The 22,763-nt window shown below is 39.4% G+C and overlaps 1 protein-coding gene across 16 annotated transcripts in view; it reads right to left on the reverse strand.

Annotated features, from left to right (window-relative positions):
• Positions 1-711: 711 nt before the first annotated feature.
• LOC131248286 (uncharacterized) overlaps positions 712-22,763 on the reverse strand; it is a 30,617-nt gene continuing 8,565 nt past the window's right edge. For 3 of the 16 annotated variants that reach the window (XM_058248500.1, XM_058248490.1, XM_058248507.1), the window contains 10 exons: positions 19,896-20,015; positions 12,155-12,214; positions 7,124-7,164; positions 6,812-6,889; positions 6,613-6,697; positions 3,678-3,836; positions 3,449-3,523; positions 3,177-3,268; positions 2,587-2,681; positions 712-1,372 (listed from right to left, as the gene is read on the reverse strand). In XM_058248500.1, coding sequence (XP_058104483.1) covers positions 3,711-3,836; positions 6,613-6,697; positions 6,812-6,889; positions 7,124-7,164; positions 12,155-12,214; positions 19,896-20,015 — 510 coding nt within the window. In that variant the 3' untranslated portion in view covers positions 712-1,372; positions 2,587-2,681; positions 3,177-3,268; positions 3,449-3,523; positions 3,678-3,710. Of the gene's footprint in view, positions 1,373-2,586; positions 2,682-3,176; positions 3,279-3,448; positions 3,524-3,677; positions 3,837-5,448; positions 5,945-6,049; positions 6,152-6,612; positions 6,698-6,811; positions 6,890-7,123; positions 7,165-12,154; positions 12,215-19,895; positions 20,016-22,763 lie in introns of those variants that run through there. The other 13 variants (XM_058248492.1, XM_058248493.1, XM_058248491.1 and 10 more) reach the window with 13 other exon arrangements.

The following is a 22,763-nucleotide window of genomic DNA, read 5'->3' on the forward strand; positions in this document are numbered from 1 at the left end:
CACTTGACTTTTCGATCTGCCTCATTTTTTCACTCAGAAACTAACATGAGCATATGAACCTGATGGACAGACTGGATGTGACACGGACATCTTTGGTGGCCCCCACAGACCTTTTGGTTACACCGGAGCTCCGGGTAACAGGGGCTGAGGAATTCCCGTGCCCATATTTCCGTCTTTGCTTTGGTACATGGCAGTCCTTTTTAAAAAAAAAAAAAAAAAAACACACGCACACACCCCACACACGTACATGGCTGTCCATGTCCGGCGCCACCCACGACCCTGATGGAAGCTAGGTGGGGCCCACTGTGATGTTTCTAAGAAATCCACCTGTCTCTGTTTTGCCAGCTTATATTACTACATAATCACAAAAAACAAGGCAGATCAAAAACTCAAGTAGGCCACACGGGAAAAAAAAAAAATTGGGAAGTGAAATGCCAACCGTTGAGACCTTCCTAGGGTCCACCGTAATGTTTATATGACATCGAAACTGCTCATGAGGTCGTCTTAGCCTAATGCACTTTCATGGGGCTAGCAGATTCCGAACCTAGCAGGGTATGGACTAGGCTCCTGTCCATACCTCCCCATGTCAGGATTGGTTGTCCATAACTTTTGAGATAAGAATCTCCCGAAATGAATGGTTATCTGAGTGTTTTCAAACTTGCAATGAAAGGGAATCAAACACACAAGAAATAATAATGATAAACAAAGCTCTCGACCTTAACCATTGGAAGCCATTGGTTTCCCAACTTCATGAATTGAGGAATTTTAACTTTCTAATTTGACTAGTTTCATGATTTGTACCGCTTCTGCTAATTGTACAATTAGTGAAGTTCGCAATTAAAGCAAACCCAAACACATTAATTACATAATTCATGAATTTAGCAACTAAAAATTTGCCAAATTCATGACTTTGGTGCCCATCCAAACAGGGCCTAAGAAGTTCTATTTACATTATGTGAAACAAAGGTTATAAGCTTACAACAAAAGAAGGCATCTTTAATGGTTAGCAGTAGAACCATCGAGTACAGGCAGGTTCTTGACAAATATAATTCTGCATTTATGTATGGTTCCGATTGCCGGTACGTAGATATGCCCCATGGGCCTGATGCACAGCCAACCAGCCATGCGATAAGCAATTGCTGCGATGGTCAGGAAGAAACTTGGCGCCTTTTAGAAATCTGCAGCATAGGAGAGCTATGTTCAGCATTCTAGGTTTGTAAAGGCCACCTCTGTACAGATTTCTTCACAGGAGGAGAAGACGAGAGTGCTCTTACTAAAGATCAATCCACTTGAATGATTAAATTGGAATTATAACATTTTGGTCTGGATGGTAGTTGACGTCGTCTGTATACCATGTACATTGCCCGTGCTCCTAAGTTGGGACATGACAGATTGTAAGGTGATGTGAAATGAAATGAAAGTAAGGACAGCAGATAAAGGAATGACCAAGAAAAGAGTTAAAAAAGAGATGTTATAGTAATTTTAAAGAAGAAGGGACATGACGATACTTTTCTTTCTGTTTTTTTAAAAGGGCAGTTCCTAACAGTAATTCAGTATCAAATTATAGCTTTAATTTAAGAGGGAGGCTCCTATACAAGTCCACTGAGCTTATTCTATATGGGTTGTGAATGGGTCTCACAGTGGTGTGTATGGCATTCAACCTGTACACAAAGGTCGCCCCACCATGAAAGTTGGACACCCCAAAAATCAGGCTGATCCAACCGTCATGTGTGCCACCATGTGAATTTGGAGATTTTTGGGTGGTCATCAATTGTTTCATATGGTGTCTAACGAATAATTGGACAGGCCTGATCTTTGGAGCATCCCCACATCATGGTAGGGCTCACTCATTGCGTGGGTTGGATGGCCACATACAGGTATAAGCAGGTGAGTAGGTGAACAGGCAAGGTGAATAACTTTTACACAGGTAGAATACGCTTATTCTAGCTTATTCTACAAGAACTTCTAAAGGAACCAACCTCTTAATTTAAACAGTAAACTCTTGATTAACAATTGAGATGGAACTTTGGGATCTAAATTTCTAGCAAATGGTCAATAAGATACAATCTTCCAAGAAAAACAGCATCCTATTTCAAGAAAACAGCATGCGAAAGTCATGGTTCTGGAACTGGATATTCAAGTGTGACTCAGAAGTCAGAACTATTCGGCATGTGGAAGTCATGATTTCTTTCTCATTTTTTTTCCTATTACAAGTATAAAAAATAAAAATAAAAAACAGCTACTTCCTAAGCTGTGACCTCATATCCTAAACCCTTGGCTCACACCCACCTTGTATCAGTTGCCTATGAATAGACTGCTAAATAAATTAGAGCAAGGATGAAGATAAAAGGCCAAGGATTTTATGGCCAGGATCATACAAACTGGAAGACTTTCATGGACCTCTTATCCACAGTAGGACCCATCAGATCAAGGATCTGCATCATTGAACAGTGGGCCCAACTTGTTGGGTCTGGGTACAAGAATAATGCACACACCCTGATACATCAGGAAATTAAAATTTCCTTGGCAGAGAACCGCAAATAGAATAATAATAGAATAGAAATATGCATGACTAGATCTCTGTACCTCTTGCCAATACCAACAGGATCATCTTTTGGCAACTAAATCAGGGAAAATCATCCTAGGATGAACTTGATTCAGCAATCTTCAGCTCTGGATCCCTGTGGCAAGCATATTAAATTTCTGAGACATTAAGGCTTAAGCACATGCATGCTTTTCTGAGGTATCATATGTCCTTTTTACCATCATATGTATAGCTTTCTGATGTTTGCTTGATGCACATGATTGCATATACCCTAGACCTATGTTTCGGTGATCCAATCCATTGGACTGATGAGCATCATGGGGAGATGCCAGGAACCTCCCACATTAGAAGATCATTGCCCTTCAATATTTGGCCTTTTCTCCATCGAATGTGGACTTTTGCTGTATTTTCTCATAGCGTCGTATTTGCAGGCCACCATATTAAATGGGTTGGGATCTTTGAACCTAGAATATCTATGGAGCATCACACTCTAGGGGAGGTCCCAGTAGATCAACATTTTGGATAGCCAAACCATGGGATCACATGTAATGAATCCTGCACATCGGCAACTCTAGCAGATCCCATGAATCCTATGCTCACCATGAAAAAATTAAAATTAAAAATAAGAAACCTCTGCTTTTCGTGTCCCCGGAGGTCATTGCTGACACCCCTCAGAGTCCAACCCTGGCAACTAATATGGCCGGACGAACTTGTCCGAACAATCTTCAGTTATCTGCAGCATATAATACAAAATTAGAATGTCAATACTTGAAATGTAAAAATAATATATACATGTGTGTGTATTTAAAGATATTGAAATATAAATATATTAGAGCATGAAAATACTAAACAAGCCGTGGAGGAAGCAAAATCTGCCAGCAAACATGCATAGGCCACACATACCTTGATGGAATTTACAACCCGTGTATCAGCACCGCATGATGGAGTCCAATAAGAGCCTAGCTTTTGGCAAGCAGACTACCAACAGAGACAAGAACAGAAATTAGTCAAACATAAAATAGATCAATCAAACACAATTAAACATTATCCGGAATTTCCCAATGTTCAAATAATAAAAGACCAATCATTAATGTCTAAATTGCTACAAATTTTAAGAAATGGTTCAAATTACCCGTGGGATTTTTGGAGGAATATCAAAACTGCCCTACACACTATCAATGCTTGGGATAATTTTAGGAAGTAATCTAACTAATGGCATTGTAGTTGGATCCCCACTTCCAGGAAGGCCTGTTAGCTCATTCTCCAGAACAGAGTAAGCATCTGCAAATGCCTGCACAATGCATTGAGTTAGGAAACATATGAAATATTGGATAATAAATGCAAAGTTCATACATGCACCATTTTAGGAGGAAGCAAATGGCTTTTGTTAACAATGACATGTAAAATTTGTCAATTTGATCGGTGACAAAATCAAAGGGCATTTAAGAGGGGTAGGCATTGGTGACTCTGAAAAATATATCAGAGTAGTTTGTTTTTATTTTCAACAAGATCTTATTGCAATTCATAACTTCCAAGCAAAGATCACAGCATGAGCTTCTGCACTTACAATCCAAATGCAGCAAGATGTACTTTACATATAGAATAATGTAAGCATGTAAAAGAGAAACATAGCTTGAAATGGCAACATCACATGAGGTACATTGAAAGGCACAACTTACCAAGATAATCCACAAAAAGTATGATAACTTTGTCCAATAAAATGAGTACAAGAAGATGAAGCACGGTTTGGTGGTGGAACTACATTTTGTTTGGTAAATGAATCCATGGTTAAGGAACAAAAACTGACTAAAGCTTCCCATCAATAACACCCAATCCTACAAACATAGTTTTAAAACGAGTCAGCCTGGGACTAAGCCAGTTGCCACTCCATTCACCAGGTTATTCCCAAGTCAACCATGCAAATAAAGAAAACTTATTATTACTATCATCCTCCTCCTCCATGGTGACATCTTCAGAACCGCCGCCTTTTTCTTTGATTTTTGGGCATCCACCATCAGTAGTGAGATAGCTGTGATCCATCAGATACGGAGATTTTTGAGCATCCATTATCATCACCATCCCCATCCTTCTTTTCTTTTTTTTCTGAAGGGTAACAAGAACAGATTTAATACAAGAAGCCCACTCAAGCACCGACGTATGGGCCTTCAAGAGGACCTCCTCCACTTTTGAGGGATTCATTACAAAAGCACCCCCAAGCAGACCTCCGCTTTGAGGGATTCATTAACCCCACATGACTGTAAAATTACTTCGCAGCCCCACCCTGTGCCAATTCAAGAACAAATCCCCCACCGATCCGGGCATCACCCAAAACATATTGAATATTCTGAAAATTCCACTCTACAAAAGATCAATGAATGAAGAGATGATCTACTGTCTTGGCATTTGCAATACACATCACGCATATATTAGGTGGACCATTGATCTTTTTGGAGTTGGCTACAGTGAGAACTCTTCCTCTACCCACAAGACATCCAAAAGCCGCAATTTTTGAGAGGGGGCTCCTTAGTCCCACCCCTTAGCCATGACCACTCTCAAGCCATCCTCTTCCGAGTGCCACAATAGATCATAGAAAGATCGAACTGAAAAGAGACCTGATTTATCCTTAGCCAAAGTATTTTGTTCACTTCCTCCCTCAATGGCACGCAATGATTGAGTGCCCAAAGAGTCTCACAAACTCCTCCGCTTCCACATCAGTCAAGTTTTTACGGCATAGAGGATACCAAGTCACACCATTGCCAAGGAAGGAGAAGCAGCTAGATATCATGATATTCCTCCTCAAGGAAATATGAGCTAACCTAGGGAACACAAATTGTAGAGGGGATCCTCCAATCCATTCATCTTCACATAGCAAATTCTCTCCCCATTTCCAATAGAAAAACCAACCCGTGCTACATACATGCTTGGTCTTAGATATCCCTTCCCAAATCCATGAGGCTCTATAGAGAAAATAATCTTTCACCCCTCACCCCCCATCTTGGCACCCATATTTCTCCACTATAGTTCTACGCTAAAGAGCATCTTCCTCGTCCCAAAGCGCCACAGCCATTTTCCTAAAAGAGCTAGATTCATATTTTCCAAGTCCCTTATACCAGCCCTTCCTCATACAGCCTACAAGCCTCTTTCCACCCCACAAGGTGAAATCTCTTTTTATTGTCTGCTCCCCGCCATAAGAAATTAGGCCTCATCTTTTCCAACCTCTCCAACGCTGATATCAAAAACCTGAATAAGGACATGGAAGTATAATGGGAGATTCAATAATGCTACTTTAATAAGGGTGATATGGCCACCCAAAGAAAGGTACCATGATTTCCAGTTAGGGAGCTTCCTTTCAAACCTTAACATCCCCATCCTCATCATTACCATCAAACTATGCCTGGCCTAAAATATTATACAGAAATCATGAATAGCATGCTTTCAAATACTACCACTAAACAGAATCATGAGTCTTATTTGTCCCCCTCCTTTTCTGCTTTAAAATATTACCAAGAAGCAAGCTCCCACAGATGCACCATCAATTGGAGTGGCATGCTTCAGCCAAAGATCCCGCTACAGCAAGTTGACGTGCCAATGATTTACGACTTTTAACTGAGAATCACAAACTAGGAACATTGATACAAGCATTGGAGTGCTACTTGCATTATACACCCTGAAAGCAAGTGAATATTATGAGGTTATGATGACCATTGCAGGTTTTTGTTTTTTTTTTTTTGAAAGATGATGCCCATTGCAACTTTTAATGGCTTTTAGATAATCCAAGTTTTAGAAGAGCAAGATATATAGTTTTATGTTTATCGGTAGCAATGAGATTTATTGTCGATGTGTATTGAGAGATCCTTCAGAATATCAACTTATATGCATTATTTAGTGTCATCCAATCATAAGTCATTATAACAGGAACTTTAGGGGAAAGCATGGTAAATGCTAAAATATGCCACCAGTTATCTTTTAAAAAACACCCAAACAGTCCCCTGTCCATCATCAAAAATCATGCATGAACATTCTTCTACAATTATATGTACAAGACCAAGGTAGAGATTAAAGCTTACCTTAATGCACTGGTGTATACGAAAGCAATTTCTCCCCACGTTATTTGTTGGATAAAGAGGATCATCAATATGAATTGGATCAATGCTACAAAACTCAATAGGTACAACAATAAGAACAAACCCGGCAGATATATTTTAGAGATTAAATCAAACTCTATTCACATAATCAGCAAGGAAAACCAAGGAGTCATCTCAATACCTATATCCTCTTTCTCTATTTACATAAACCCCACTTCCTTGAATCGAAATACGCATTTGACGAGGATCAAACACATTCCTGAATTAATCACATAATTTTCTTGGAACATAAGCAACTATTGTAGTTTGAAATCAGAACCTTGTAAAACCTTTTTTTCTCTATTATTAGTGAAACTTGGTCCTAGGCCATGAATATACAAATCAGGCACCAAGCACTTACCAAATCAGTAATGACTAATGAGCGACTTGATCGCAAGTTAGAGTAGTGTGTGAGAAACAATATATAACTTGCATTTAGTAAGCATGTACTTACCCAAAGAAGTAAAGAAAATCCATCAAAAGGCTTCCCAGGTTCTGCACAAGCATTTTTAAAGAAGGTAATACAACGGGAATTCCTTAAGGTTAAGGTAACAGTTAAAACAAAACAGCAAGGGAAATAAATAAGAAAAAAAAAAAATAGCAGACAATAATGACAGATTAACATGTTCCATTCACTAATCAAAGGCACCTATTACAAACGATACTATTCTTTAAGATAATGTAAAAGGTGAGAGGAATGTTTCAAGCTCAATACACAGATCCATCAACTAATATACTCAGGATGACAAACAGACATTACATACGCAAATGATGAACAATGAAATACCCACGTGCAGAGCCACACAAACAGATGCTAGCACGCAGGCTCGCAGAAACATATACAAATTATAGGAGAATGCCAAGTTCACAGATATTCACAGTGAGGTTAGCATTCTTCTTCCTTTCTTTCTTTCTTTCGTTCTTCTTTTTGTATGGGTAAGGTTAGTATTCATCCACCACAGACTTGTACCAAACACACTGTTATTAATTTGTTTGAGAAAAAAGCGTGCATGGATTTATTACCATTTTACAAAATTTATTTTATTTTATCTACTTCTTTTCTCATGCTACACCGCTCTCTTCTTCTCCAAGATACATGCATGCATAGGTAAGATCTGTATGATCAAAAGGCCAGATCTAGCAATTCTTTTGATCACCAGAAATTCAAGAGCTACCCTTGTTGTCAACCGCTTCCATTAGAAAATTTATTTTACTTATTTATCTACTTCTTTCTTCTATTCCTTGTCTAAGAGATTCGCATGCAGACGAAAGATCTACGTGATCAAAGGGAAAATCTAGACATTCCGTTTATCTCTACGAATCCAAGAGCTACCCTTGCTGTCTACCGCTTCCACTGGATATCTTTGCAGCAGGGTTCATGCAGATTATCCTGATGCACAGTTGATGACTGTTACCCAGGCCGAAGCGTGAAAGAACCTCTTGAAAAAGAACTCTACCTGGGAAATCAAACAGAAGGTTGGGGCGAGAAGGACTGAGGTGAACTGGCAGCATCAGTGGCAATCTGCCATTTTATATCTTGTTCCCCCATTCTCTTCTTCTCCAAGAAATTCATGTACACAGGTAAAATCCGTGTGATCAAAGGCCAAATGTAGCAATTCTTTTTTTCTCCAGAAATTCAAGAGCTACCCTTGTTGTTGATTGCTCCCACTGAACAATTTATTTATCTTTATTCATCATATATTTTCTCCCGTTCAACCATTCTCTTCTTGTCCAAGAATTCATATCCATAGGTAAGATCTGTGTGACTAAAGGTCAAATATAGAACTTCCTTATCTCTATAAACTCAGGAGCTACCAATGCACTCTTGATGACTACTCCCGCCTAAGCATGCATAAAAATTAAAAATAAACCTCTTGAAAAAGGACTCTGCCTGGGAAATCAAATGGAAGGTTAGCATGAAAAGGATTATTGAGGTGAACTGGCAACATTAGTGGCAATCTACCTTCTTTTCTCCTGTTCGACAATTCTCTTCTCCTCCAAGAAACTCACATGCATAGGTAAGATCTGCGTGATCAAGGGCCGAATATCTAGCAATAATTCTTTTGTCCCCAAAAATTCAAGAGCTAACCTTGTTGTCAACCACTTCCACTGGACAAATTATTTTATTTATGTATCTACTTCTTTTCCCCTATTCTTCCATTCTCTTCTTCTCCAAGAAATTCATATACTTAGGTAATAAGGTTCATGTGGTCAGAGCAAATCCAGAATTTCCTTTATCTATGTTGTATATAACACGAGTAGTGGGGGACAAGTTTTCCACCGCAATTCGTACTTAGAGAGCACATAACTTTGAATATTGAAGGGACATGGGAAGGCATTTAACTAATGATAGGGGTATTTTTGTAATTTGGAGCTGTGTGGCTGCTAGTAATGTGCACCTCAGATTTTACCTGCAAAATCCAGTCAACAGCTTACATTCTACCCGCTAAAAGAAAAAATCCAACACCTTGAGTGCGACCCTCTCACTGTGTAGCCCCAACCTGTCTCTTTGCAAGTAGTCATCTCTCTCCACCTGTAGCTCTTAGCATGTCTCTCTTTCTGCATGTAGCACACGTCCTTGTCTCCTTGATCTCTTCCCAATGTCTTTCCCTTCCTCTCTCCATGTGCATTGCACATGCCACCCCCTCGTCTCTATAAATTCAAGAGCTACCGTTGGTTGTTAACTGCTTCCACTGGATATCTTCTCAGCAGGGTTCATGCAGATTATCCCAATCCACTCTTGAAGACTGGTTTTTTCTGGTTTAAGCATGAGAACCTCTTGAAAAAGAACTCTACAATGGAAATTGAACAGAAGGTTGGGAGTGAGGATTGTTGAGGTGAAGTGGAAGCTCTACAGTTTTCAAATAGGAAAACAAATGTGCTAGAGAAGGTGGGCAGTGAGAGCATGGGGGCAAGTAGAGTGACTACAGGGGAAGATGGAATAGATGAGACCTCACATATGTATGTGTTTGTGTGTTGTGCATGCATGTGTACAGAGAGAGAAGAGGGCAGTAAGTGGTGAGGGGAGGTAGCAGAGAGCAGGCTTTGGCTGCAATGGAGTTGACAGAGTTTAATGTGATGATGCTGAACTAGCCACAAAGGTGCATCTCAAGCAGTATTGGTGAAGACGAGAGACCAAAAAACCTGAGACAATGATGGAAACCATGGTGTGCAGTAACAGCCATTATGTAACAATAACAGTGCCAACCGTTACACGTTACAGGGTTGCAAAGGCCATAATGGCCATTACAGAAAAAATGACCCATAATGGTCATTACGAAGCTGATATGGGCTTCTTTTTTTCCAGGAGAAAGAGAGAGAGAGAGAGAGAGAGAGAGAGAGCATAATGACCTATAGACACCCCACCCAGGCCAACAACCTGATGAGGCATGGATGATCCATAAAGAGCTCATTAACTAAAACCGCTAAACCATGAAGCTATTACCCAAGCCTTAGCCCTTACCTAAGCTATTACCCAAGCCTTAGCCATCTTTTTAAGCCAAACTAAGCCTAAGCCGAAATCCCGAAATTCGACTAAATCTAAGCCAAATTGAAACCAAATGCAAACCCAATTTGGAAAGATCTAAGAGATAGAAATAAAATCCCAACACCCACCAGAAGCCACTCCAAACCCAAACCACAACGCTTTAGGGGATGGGAAGACAAGCCGCACCAGCTGACCAAATCCCAATCAAAAGCACATAGGTGGCACTTGACATGCTGCCCTCCTACGTGGGAGTGTCAGGACAGCTAGAAGTCTCACTTCAAGACGAGAAAATTGTACCTAGATGTCCAAATGCCCCAATTCTTCCCACTATTTACACCTTTACCATCCCTTCCAACGAATGAGAGAGGGCCATGTGGCACCCCTCTTCTCCACCAATCACAAGCCTCCACATCAATATTTGCCCATCAAGATCTAAACAATTGCTGAAATGCCATCCCAAGGGGGTATAAATACCCCCCCTCCTCTCCTCATTTCAACACACCTAAGCTCCATCTTTGCTTAGGGGGGCCTACCCCTTGAGGTTAGACTTACCCAGGTTGCAGTTTCTAACCATAGTACACCCTCACATCCAAGCTGCCACCAGTTGCAAGCCAAAGATCAAGCCAACATTTGCATTTGCATCTCATCAATCGCATAATTGCATTCCTTCTCAACCCCCTCTTCTAGGCTTCCTCTGAGCTTATGCTATGTGACTTGCCAAAATCCCAGATCATGTCACATCAGAAACTTATGGCAGCCTAATCCCCTTACATATCATCTTAGCACCATCACATCACCTCTCCACCCCATTGCTTCTCTAGGCATTCTCTGAGCGTATGCTCTGTGGCTTGCCGAAATCCCAAACCCTACCACATCAGAAACTCGAGTTTGTCTAGTACCATTTTAGTCTCTTTTTCATTTTAATGAAGAACCATCATATTCCCTAAGATCGATTAACCACACTAAGTAGAGACCGCACGCCTATGCGGGCAAAGAGGGTGCCTAACACCTGCCCTCTATAATCGAGGTCCCTTACCCGGAATCCTGAGTCACAGATCAGGAGCCATTTCAAAGCAAGAGGTCCCCCAGATTCTCTAGCTTCTATAGATTCTGCAGTCTAGCTGATTGCGGGATTTTGAGCTAGCTGGCTAGTGGGGACTCCAAGTCAACTATATCACACACGCAAGTCAGCCCACATAGGCAAAAGAAAGATAAATGTGTGGGCGCAAGAAACCAACGTCCACACGATCGTTGTGGCCCATATCGTAATAGTAACAGTGGTGGCCGTTACAGAATACCATGATAGAAACATCTCACGGTCTCACCCCCTTTTGCAAAGTATCACATATGCATTGAGATATTTTGCGAAGAGTTAGTTTTGCAGGGATTCCATTGAAATTATCTAACTTAAGATAAGTAACTGGGGAACGATTTGCATCAATCCTCAACAAATAACAACATATCAAAAAAACATCATACACCACACAAATATAATTAAAGAAGTAACAAAGCATGTAGCATAACAACTCTACTACCCCCAGCCTCAGGAAACCAGCATCACCTCTCACATACACACTCCCAAAGATGACATCGAGCTAAGAACATTGTGAGTTGGTGACAAGTCCACAAGTATATATAGAAAGAACAACAAGTATAGAACTCCTTAGTTCTAGTGTTACCATTAGATTTAGCAAGGGAAGGAACATAATGCTAAGCAGAAAAACACCCTGAAAGCCAAATATACATTGATTACCTGACCTATATAAGAAATTAAGAATACAATGGCAGACATGAAACTTTCTGCCTAATAGCTTGAACAGAATATGAAAAAGCAAACTAACAAGAAAACAATGTTAAGCTGTCCATTAACTCTACTGCACATTTAAAAAATGTAGTGGAGGATGTCATCTTGAATTATCTAAATGTGAAACAAGAAATACACTTTATAAAACAAACATTCCCTATTAGTATTTGCAGCAAAAAAAATTAAGCGTTTACTTGGTTGATATGCCGGCCAAGATGGTGCTCATGTTGAAGAAACCGTGTGATCAATAACACCTGTGGAATGACCAAAGAATGACATTATTCTCTTTAGAAACCATATGGTCAATAAAACCAGTGGAAAGTGCCAATAAGCATAGAGTATAATGATACCAAATTCATAATTAGAAATAATACCCTTTTTTATAAAGAAATAATGAAGTTGCCACAATGGAATTGAGCAAGCCATGAAATCACAGAGAGTATGTCTAACACTTTATCACATTTACATAGAGACAATTACAGGAGAAATCAATGTATCAAATTTAATTGCAGCCTCTAGAGAACTTCATCAGAGAAACGTTATCCACTTTGGACGGTGAAAACCACCTCAACGATAGAATAGACCAAACGACTTATGTCCACAAACCTCCGAAAGTTCAAATGCAGCTAGCAGTAAGATTTTTTTATTTTTTTATGACGAAATGGAATGCTTGCACACTTGCTCCTAGGGCTTCCTAGATGTGTTAAATCTATAGCATATAAGGTCCTGATCCTCTGACAGAAACCACTAGGAAGATATTGACCAGAACAATTGGTAGCTTGTCCGGTGGTATTTTTACTGTTAGCTTCTACTTTCCCAATGATTTCTCAAAAAAAAAAAAAAATCTATAAAGAAATATGGGTATTGTTTCTTAAGCAATATATATAGGAAATGGCACTATGTGGTTGATCTCATGTGAGCTTCCCATGAGGTTGAGCTGTGTGGGCCCCACTGTGATATGTATCAGACATCCAAACCGTGCATTTGGTAGGTCCCCTCTAGGTTATGGGATATCCCAAAAATCAGCCATATCCAGAATTCCAGTGGGCCACACCATCTGAAACAGTGTGAAATCATGCCTAAAACATCTAAAAGCACTTGTTGGGGCCCAGCTCAGTTTTGGATATGGTTGAAACTTGGTGTGACCCCTTATCAAAATGGGACACACACAATGGATGGGCTGGATTTCCAAACCACATCTCAGTGGGCCCTACAAACGTTTATGAAGATTTCAATGGGTGGATATTCACTCCCAACTGTTGTCTATGGTGTGGCCCACCTAAGTCATGGATTGGCCTGAATTTTAGGCATGTGGCCCACCACCATGGAAGGGTGCATCTAATTGATGGAGTGGATGTCCGTCACAAATCACGGTGGGGCCCACATAGCTCGACTCATGGGAAGCTTCCCATGAGATCGACCTCATAGTACCTTTTTCCCTCTATATATTATCTGATATAAAAAATAAATTAATTAATTAATTAATTTAAAAAATCACTAACACCATCATCACTTTTTTTTTAAGGGATACAAAGTTTTATCGCAAAAGAAGGACAACAAGAAGTCAACCTGAGTGGAAAATGAAAGGCCCAAAGGGCTAACAAAAGACCCCTCATATCCTTACACTCTAACCACACTAACCACATCCCAGCAAGCAAAAAACATTTCCACAACACCTTCCTCTTGCAACCCATGCCCGCACCATTCCAAAAATGGATTAATGCCTCCACTGATTACAGCATGACCCAATCAACCTTGAACAAAGAAGACCTTCAACCTAGAACAAAGAAGACCTTCCACCACACAAATTGAGCAAACAGGCAATGCATGAGGAGATGACACTTTGAATCCTCCTCACGAAGACACATAGGGCAACCATTTACTAAGACAAGGCCTCTTCTCCTAAGGTTGTTGATCATGAGCACCTTTTCTTAGCCACAAACGAAAAGGCAAGAACAGGAGAAGGCCCTTTGAACTTCCAAATCCAACACGTAGGATGTGCCAAAACTTGGTCTTGGTTCCCATCCATGACTAACTAAAAGGACTTAACAGAGAATCTACCAACCTTATCCACTCTCCAAACCCACTGATCGAGTTCCTCCAAGTTGAAACTTGGACACTGAAGAAGACCCATTAGGCTAGCCACCTCTTCAATCCAATGTTTTCAGTAGTGCTTGTAGCATAGCTAAAATGCTATGTAGCGTGCGCATGTAGCGCATTTCCCTAGTAGCGTACACTACAGGGCATTTAGCATAGTGGTAGCGTACACTGTGAAATCTCTTTTTTTAATTGTTTCTTCAATGTTAATTCAACACCTATTTGAAAATTGTGGTGACTCATCCCCACCACACGTGGCACTACATTAGATCAATCCGGACCATCCAAATTGTGGTCCATATCATGGATAGAGAATATCTTTATTCCTAACCATCTGTATTTCTCCATGAAAATATACCGCTGGAGAGTTTTTCTTTGTTTTAACTGGTGTCAAACTCACGCAAACTTAACTCCATAATAAAACTTATCTTTCGAAATAAGGGTTTTCATTTCAAAACCCAACATCTAGCACCGACGCCCCCCTGAAAAAATCATCCACTCAATTCTCCCAATCCACTCAACCATTTGGGAAAAAATTTTAGCAGTTCCATCCGACCTGTTAGACAATTATGCGGCTAGAATTTCACTGGCAGTGGACCCCAAATAAAGGAGAAATCAAAACTCTCCCATTTCATGTCCATAAAACTTTGGAGCTTGAGATTTGCAATTTTTTCTTGAATTGAAAGAGAAATTGATGAGGACATCACGTCACGTACACCCTTATGTACGTATCAAAGAATAAAGCGGGCCGCGCCGATTTCCCCGTGGCTAGGCGAGTACCCGTGATCGTGCTGAAGACCCCATGTACATGTGTGAGCATCTGGAAGAACCCACACTGGGAAGATGCACATGACCTGCTTTATGGAGTGATCTAAACCGTTGGATCGGAGGAATGCGACGATCAGGCCATTGGATCACATAGATCACATGATCGAGCCATTGATCGTTGATCGTCCACATCAGTTTTAGAATTTATCATATTTTAGGATTTAGTTTTTGAGTATTTTATATTTGGACAAATTATGGGTGTTTCAGTTGATTTTATTTAGACTAGGGTTATTTTCGTTAAAGTTCACAAGACAGGAGGACTTTTGTAATTTTTGAAACTTCTTAGATCTATAAAAAGAGGAGGGCATGTGACCTCTCCCTCATTGAATTTCGTGATTTAAAATAAATAAGAGAGAAAAAAAAGTTCTTGCTTTCTTTTCCCATCTTCATGCGATTTAAAGATATTTCCATGCGATTTGGAAGGAAGATTGGTGTAAAGCTAATTTTCATCAACGGATGTGCGAGGTCTTTATCTATCCCCACATCATCTTCTCTTTTCTTCCTCATTCAGGTATTTTCTTCAGATTCTTAATTCTCCCATCTCAAATCTTCATCTTCTCCCAAACCCAACTTTTCCATATCCATCCCCAATCCAAACCCTAACCAACCTGAACCCATCCTCACACACCACACGTGTGACCGTACCGCCACACGTGTGAAACCCACCTGCTCCTTTTGGTTTCCCACCATCATTATATTAAAACTCTTTTCTTCCATCCCCGAAACCCTAACCCTAAACCTGAATTTCCTAAATTTCCTAAATTTCCTCCTTTCCCAAATTACCAAAACCCTAATTTTCACCCTAGGTTATATTAAGTTTCCTATTTTGAAATAGACCATGTCTTATGTTAATTGGATATCCCTACATCCACTAGATCCTAGTTTCTTTTTCTTTTAATGATCTTAAGTTACGATGTTGGTAGCTTAGGCTAAGATTATGCATGGTTTTCTTTTGATTTTCATGATATTTGTGATGATTATAGCGATGTTTGTATTTTTTTATTAAATATCTTAATTCAACTATTTGACCTCACATGTTACTCAGTTCATGCATCCGTCCTGCATCAGAAATAAAGCTACATTTCTAACTATTAACCTTGATTAATCATTTTTATTTTATTTTGATTGATTTAGAGTATATTTTCTCTCTTTTTTTTCCTCTTTTGGATGCCGTTTTGTCTCTTTTTTTCTTCTTTTTTCTCCCTCTTTGGGATGCCGGTTCAATGGTACGTTGTAGAATAAGCTTGTTTTACAAGCATTTGTTGTGTGCGGCCTACTTTGGTGTGTGTATTTCATGACATCCAACTCATAAGGCCCACTATTTTCTATAGTGTTGCCCAGCTATGGACCTACGGTGTAGTCCACTGTTTTACATATTTTCACATGTTTTCTATAATGTGGCCTAGCTTTGGACCTATGTGTGCAGCCTATTTTCTTTCTTTTTCTTTTTCTTTTTTTTATTGTTCTTTTTATATATTTTTTTAATGTTTATCATATTTTTCTATTATTTTAACTTTAAAAATATTAAGTATCCTGTGGATTAGAAATTCTTAGATTAGATGTTAATAAGATTGAGTTGTGGAGCTAAATGGTGATTCTAGATGCAGAAATGTGTAAGGTCAGCAAAATTCTCAATTTTGGTGAACGGCTCTTCGAATGGTTTTTTTCCCAACAATAAGAGGTATTCATCAAGGGGGATCCCCTTTCCCCATATTTATTTATTGTTGTCATGGAGGGTGGAGGTGGGTTTGTTGAAAGACTTCAGAGTGGATAATTCAGAGTTCAAGTCTCTCATTTGCAATATGCTGATGATACGGACCATACGGTGCTATTTTGTGAGGCAAAGGATACGAATGTGGAAAATTTGCAAGCAATAATTGTCAACTTTGAGGTGGTCTCGGGACTTGAAAGTAAACATGGGCAAGAGTGAAATTTTGGAGGTGGGAATTCCAAAGGAGCTGAAGAAATTGGCTTGCAACTTTGAGGTGGGTTCCTTTACCACAACGTATCTTGGTCTCCCACTTTACATTAGAAGACCGACAAAACACCTATGGGATAAAGTAGTCGAAAGGTTTGAAAGAATGTTGTCTCAATGGCAGAATCATCGTTTGTCATTGGGTGGGAGAATAACTTTGATCAAGGCAGGAATGTCTAACCTTCTAGTTTATTATATGTCTCTTTTCAAATGCCCCAAGTCAGCCTTGAAGAAGCTGAAAAAGCTAAGGCATGACTTTTTGTGGAAAGGAGGAGATGCACCTCATGAAATGGGAAGTATGTAAGCCATGGGTCCAAGGGGGAGTGGGGCTTAGGAAGTTGGGGGAAATGAATTTTGCATTATTAGGAAAATAGGGTAGAAGGGGAGTGTTATTGGAGAGAAGTAATAGGTAGGAAATATGGGGTGGAAGCAGGGGGTGGTGGAGTAGGGCGTCTTCGCTGCATAGATCATCATATATATGGAAGCCTGTTGCAGCCGTAAAACAAAAAATCTAGGAAGATTTTAGGAATATAAGTGGGTAGAAGGGCAGATTCTGAAAGATCTTTTCCCAAGGCTAGCAGGAATCTCCTCTGACGTGGATTTGAGGGTGTCTAGATTTTTTTTTTCCACTGGGCGAGGGGTAGAAGTATGAGCTCCAGCGTGTAAAAGGAATCTGGTGGATGAAAAAACTGCAGATTTGGTTAATTCGCTCGGAATACTTTCAAAGGTAGTTCCAGAAATCTCAAAGTCGGACTCGATGGTAATGTTAAAAGATAAATTCAGAAAGTTCTCGATGAAATCCCTTTATATGTTATTTAGCAGGGATGATGCTTCGATTCGGGTCTGTCCGACCGCGTTTGTTTGGCGGTATGGTGGCCCCTCAAAAGTGGCAGTGTTCGTGTGGTTAGTGGGGAGAAACAAAGTTCTAATGGTGGACAATCTCCGTAAAAGAGGTTTCATCCCTCTGAATGTCTATCTGCTATGTCTTCGGGCCGAGGAATCAGTGGACCATCTGTTTACCCAATGTTCACTCTCAAAGGAAATGTAGGACAACTTCAAGTTTTTTAGAGTGGATTGGGTAATGTCGAGCTCTATTGATGCGTTCCTTTTTATGTGGCATGGTGGGGGCAATGTTTTAAATATCGAAAATATCGGCCGATATATCCCACAATATATCTTGTATCCCACCTACGCGACACAAAACGCACAGGTAGTGCCGATATATCCCACATGTTCGATCCAATGGGCATTTCCAATTTCTAATCCCCTTTTTTGTTGAATTTATGTTAAATTGGTGTCAAATGGTTATAAATCCATTGGTTCTTCATGTTTTGCATGAAAAATTATGGAATTGGAGCTTTAATTTCAATATTCTTTGGTTCTTCATGTTCTCAATGCTTTTTTCAAAATTTTCCTTCAACCAGCTATCAATTGAAACTAATTTCGAAGTATTTACGAGTATTTGCTGAAATGATTATTACATACACTCTAATTTCGAAATTTGTGTAGGTGGTCTGATTTGGAAATTTTTGAGGCAAATTCAAAATTTTCCTAATTTCTCCCAAATTGCTTGCAATCAATGTTGCACTCCAAACATGAAATGAAGCATGTAAGAGGGCTGATCTACTGGTTTGTTGAGTCCTTGTCAATTTTCAGAAAATAAAATCAATTTTTAATTAAAAAATAATAAAATATTATTAAAAAAAAAATTCAAAATTTTCCTTCAACTAGCCATCAATTGAGACTAATTTCTAAGTATTTAGGAGTGATTGATGAAATAATCATCACATACACGCTAAATGTTATGCATTCAATTTGAATATAGTTACATTAGTTCAGTCAGACAACGCATAGCTTAGGACCCTATACAAATAAAACCTATTATGTGCACTTCTTTTTTGAGATGTTTTGATTTAAAAGTGTGTATTAAGGTTTGCTTTAACAATTCCTGAAGTTTCATTATATATATAAAATAAATAAATAAATAAACTATTTTCCCAATGTGTTCCCATGTTTCCCAAAAAATGCGATAAATTACCCAATACAAACAATATATCTCGTGCGATACGTATCTGTATCCCAAGGATGCGATACGTAACACAATACCAATATTTCGAACACTGGGTGGCGGTATAGGAAAGATTGGTAGGAAAATCTAGCAATCAAGTTTGCTAGCAAGTATATGGGTCATTCGGTTTGAGAGGAATGATCGATGCTTTAGAAATCGAAAGGGGCAGGTAATGGAGGTCTTCCAAAGGGCTAAATCCCATGTTTTGGATTGGGCGTAAGCTTTTAAGATTGCCTCCCATTTGCCAGAATGCTGGCGAGATCTATAAATCTTTTTTGGTTTCATACTTGTAAATATTGGGCTTCAGCCTTCTCGTATAAAATTTGTCAATGTTCAAAAAAAAAGTATCGTGTAGCATAACATTACATGCTATAAAGGGCCGAATGCTACACTATACACTACTTGCTATTTAAGATACAGCTTCAATCTCCTCGTCACAAAGATTTCTTCAAAACCACACCACACCACGTTGCCTCTCTCTCTCTCTCTATTGAAATGAACTTGGAAATCGAGCCATATTCCTCCTCGGCCAGTCTAAAAACCGAAGGAAGTGCTCGGGACAAAGGTGAAAGGTCCCTCTCCACATTGACTTGGATCTTTTCTTGAACATTCTATTGTTTCATTCCTTCCACATAGACAGACCATAGCTCGGCTAGCAAAGAAGGGCGCTATAAAACTTTCTTTCTCATGCCGGACAACCTCCATGTCAAGCCTAGATAAATATATCCATCTTCCCCAGCATCACCCAAGACATTGCAAAAAGATATGACAGGAATTATGTTATGCTGATATAAAACTAAAGCTACAACAGTCACAACTAATAACTAAAGATGTTGTTAGAAGTCCATACAATAGAGCATTCAAAAATACAACACCAAGAACATATGAAAACTACTGCCGAAGTGATAAACGGTTTCGGAAACAAGGCTTTATAAGATCAGATTTTTAGTAAAGCAGCACGACTTACCAAACAATACGAACTTAAACCGCCCGAATATGAATGATCCAAGCTACGATCTGCCAAGAACTGTTTCAAAACCAAAGCAAGAGGTACTGCAGCAGGAAACTGCTCAGTTAGCTCTCTAACCTGCACATGATAAATCAAAAACATATCACATTTTATTATTCAAAAATTACAATTTGAGTTACTAAATGGCATAAGTTATAGGCAAGGAACTTCAAGAAATGTAGGTCCTGAAAGGAGAAACAGCATTGATAAGCAAAATGTACCCCCACTCGTCATGAGTTTGGCAAATGCAATTCTTTTTATAGATAGCAAATGACTCTAAAAGGGAAAATAGACAAGTAATAGACCGTCCACTAGGAAATGCATCGGATTATTGCATTTCCTTTTTTTCCCTTTATTGCCCAAAAATCAGGCCAGTCCAATCATCAGGTGAGCTGAGCGTACATGAAACTGGACAGCATGAAGAATGATAACAGACCAATACTCTACATTCAACGTGGAAATGTGGCACACCTGATAAGTAGACCAGCTTGAATTACAGACCAGGTCAGGTCATGGTCAGAATGCACTCCGCAGAATGGCCTGGGATCTCATATACATCTGACCATTGGCAAGTGCGCCATGAACCACCTCTTCACTCTCTCCTCGCACAACTACCTTTAGCATTTTCTCTATATTAAAATTTCTAATTGCCACCTCATCTACAAGTTCACTTGATTAATCATTTTCATCAAACCCCAATAGAGAATATAAAGATGGATGAATGTCATCTACATTTAGAATTTTCTACCAAAAACAGAACCACCATTTCACATGCCACCCAGAATTAGTGCTTAGAACTAGCTTTTGTGCATGTAACACCTCTTAGCAACGTGGTGGCTGGTCCCAAGCCTGGCCAAAGGACAGATGGCATTAGCTGGGAAGCCAGTTACAAAACCTTTGCTAAGCAATCACAAGGACAACCCTAGACAGGTAAGACAAAGCTATGACGATGACAAACTAACTTTTAAGCCCCAGCTTCTTCCTTGGACCAAGAATCCAATAGAGCCATATTTCTTAGATCATCTCAACAAACACACCTTCACCCATCTTGCATTTGACGTGGGTAACATTAGAAACTCAAGCACTGATTGATAGTTTAACCATCTTTGCTTATTATTCCCTCATTCCCATTGCCTTTGTGAATGTCTGCAACATTGCAGGAGAGAAAATGTCTGCTTTGACACACCAACTGTTGTCAGACACCATACATATTTGCCTCGTGGCTGCCTATCAAGGAAAACATCAAGAGCATATAGACCAAATTGATATGCATTTGCCACTAGTAACACTTGGCACATCCACAGCTTGGGGTGGCTCTCAGTTAAATCCTTTTATAAATAGGTTGATTCGGGCGTCTGGGCCGGACGATTCCCATATTCATGCATTCCATTTTGGTTCTATGGTGCTCCTCCCAAGGTTGCCATATTTACTTGGTTAGTAGGAAGGAAAAAGGCTTTGATGATAGACAATCTCCAAAAGTCATCCCCAACATTTGTTCCTAATGCATGAAAGCGGTGGAGTCTGTCAATCATCTGTTGATCCATTGCCCATTCACCTTCAAGGTTTGGGTGCACTTTCTTGCTTTTTCTGACAAGCAGTGGGTAATGCCTCGATTTGTGGGAAAGCTTCTATGGGCTAAAGCATGGAGGCGGGATGGGAAAGATTGGCACGATTATTTGGCATCTCATGCTTCCAGCTATATGGTGAGTTACTTGGGGAGAAAGAAATAGTCGATGCTTTCAGAATAGAACAGGATCCAAGGAGATGGTCGTGGGAAAGATAAGGGTGGAAGCGATAAATTGGGCCTCCCTTTTGAAAGAAATGACTGATTGTGATCTCCCCACCTTTTTTGGGTAGTAATTTTGTAGTTTTCCTTGATGTATTCTTTCCCTGTTTTGCTTTTGCTTATGAGTCTTTATTAAAATTATCACTACTTAAAAAACACTCGAGTCTTGAGACTCAGTGGCTGATGGTTTGCATGAAGCATGAAGGCCAGTCTTATTATCAATTTCAACAATAAAAGCTGGCCCAATGTTGATCCAAATGTGAGGAATTGACATTATTGAGCCCATCAGTACATACACATAGACCAAACAGTCAGGTGAGTACAGAATGTCCTGATTTGCAAGGGTGAAAAATTCAAGCATCTAGATTAATAGCCTTCACCTGCAGTTATGCATCTACACAGGGAAATCATCCTTGACCAGATATGAACTATGAACTTTCGAATGGACAAAGACAAGTATAGAATAAACCAAGGTCCACCCGTGTTTTGAAGCGTCCGTAGCATAGCAAAGAGTAGCTACAACGTTACGTAACGTTAGCAAATAGCATGAATCCCTTGTAGCGTACGCTACAGGGGTCGTAGTGTATGCATAGCATATGTAGCGTATGCTACGTTTTTTTAATAAATGATAATTGTATTTTGTATTTTATACTTAATAGTTAATACTCTCAACCTATGGGATTTTCACTTTTTGTCATACTTGTGACTTATGGGGTTTCAATTAGACATTATTAATTAAAGTGGTTTGCTTAGAAAGTTGTTGATGTGATAATGATTTGATTTGGTTTATATATGTGGATTGGGTTTTGATAAATGATAATTAATAACTTGTTTGAACATGCTTATACTTGAAAAAACGAATCATCTTTTAGGCATTTTTTTTTCTTACTATTTATCATATTTTCCTATTTTAAAATTAAAAAATAGATGCATAGTTTACACTACATACTACAAAGGGCTGAATGCTACACAACACACTACTGCTATTTAAAAGACTGGTCCAGCCAGCACTATGAACTACAGGTCCCTGGTTCTAAAGC

This window comes from Magnolia sinica, chromosome 6 (assembly GCF_029962835.1).
Source record: "Magnolia sinica isolate HGM2019 chromosome 6, MsV1, whole genome shotgun sequence".
In the NCBI taxonomy this organism is placed as follows: Eukaryota; Viridiplantae; Streptophyta; class Magnoliopsida; order Magnoliales; family Magnoliaceae; genus Magnolia; species Magnolia sinica.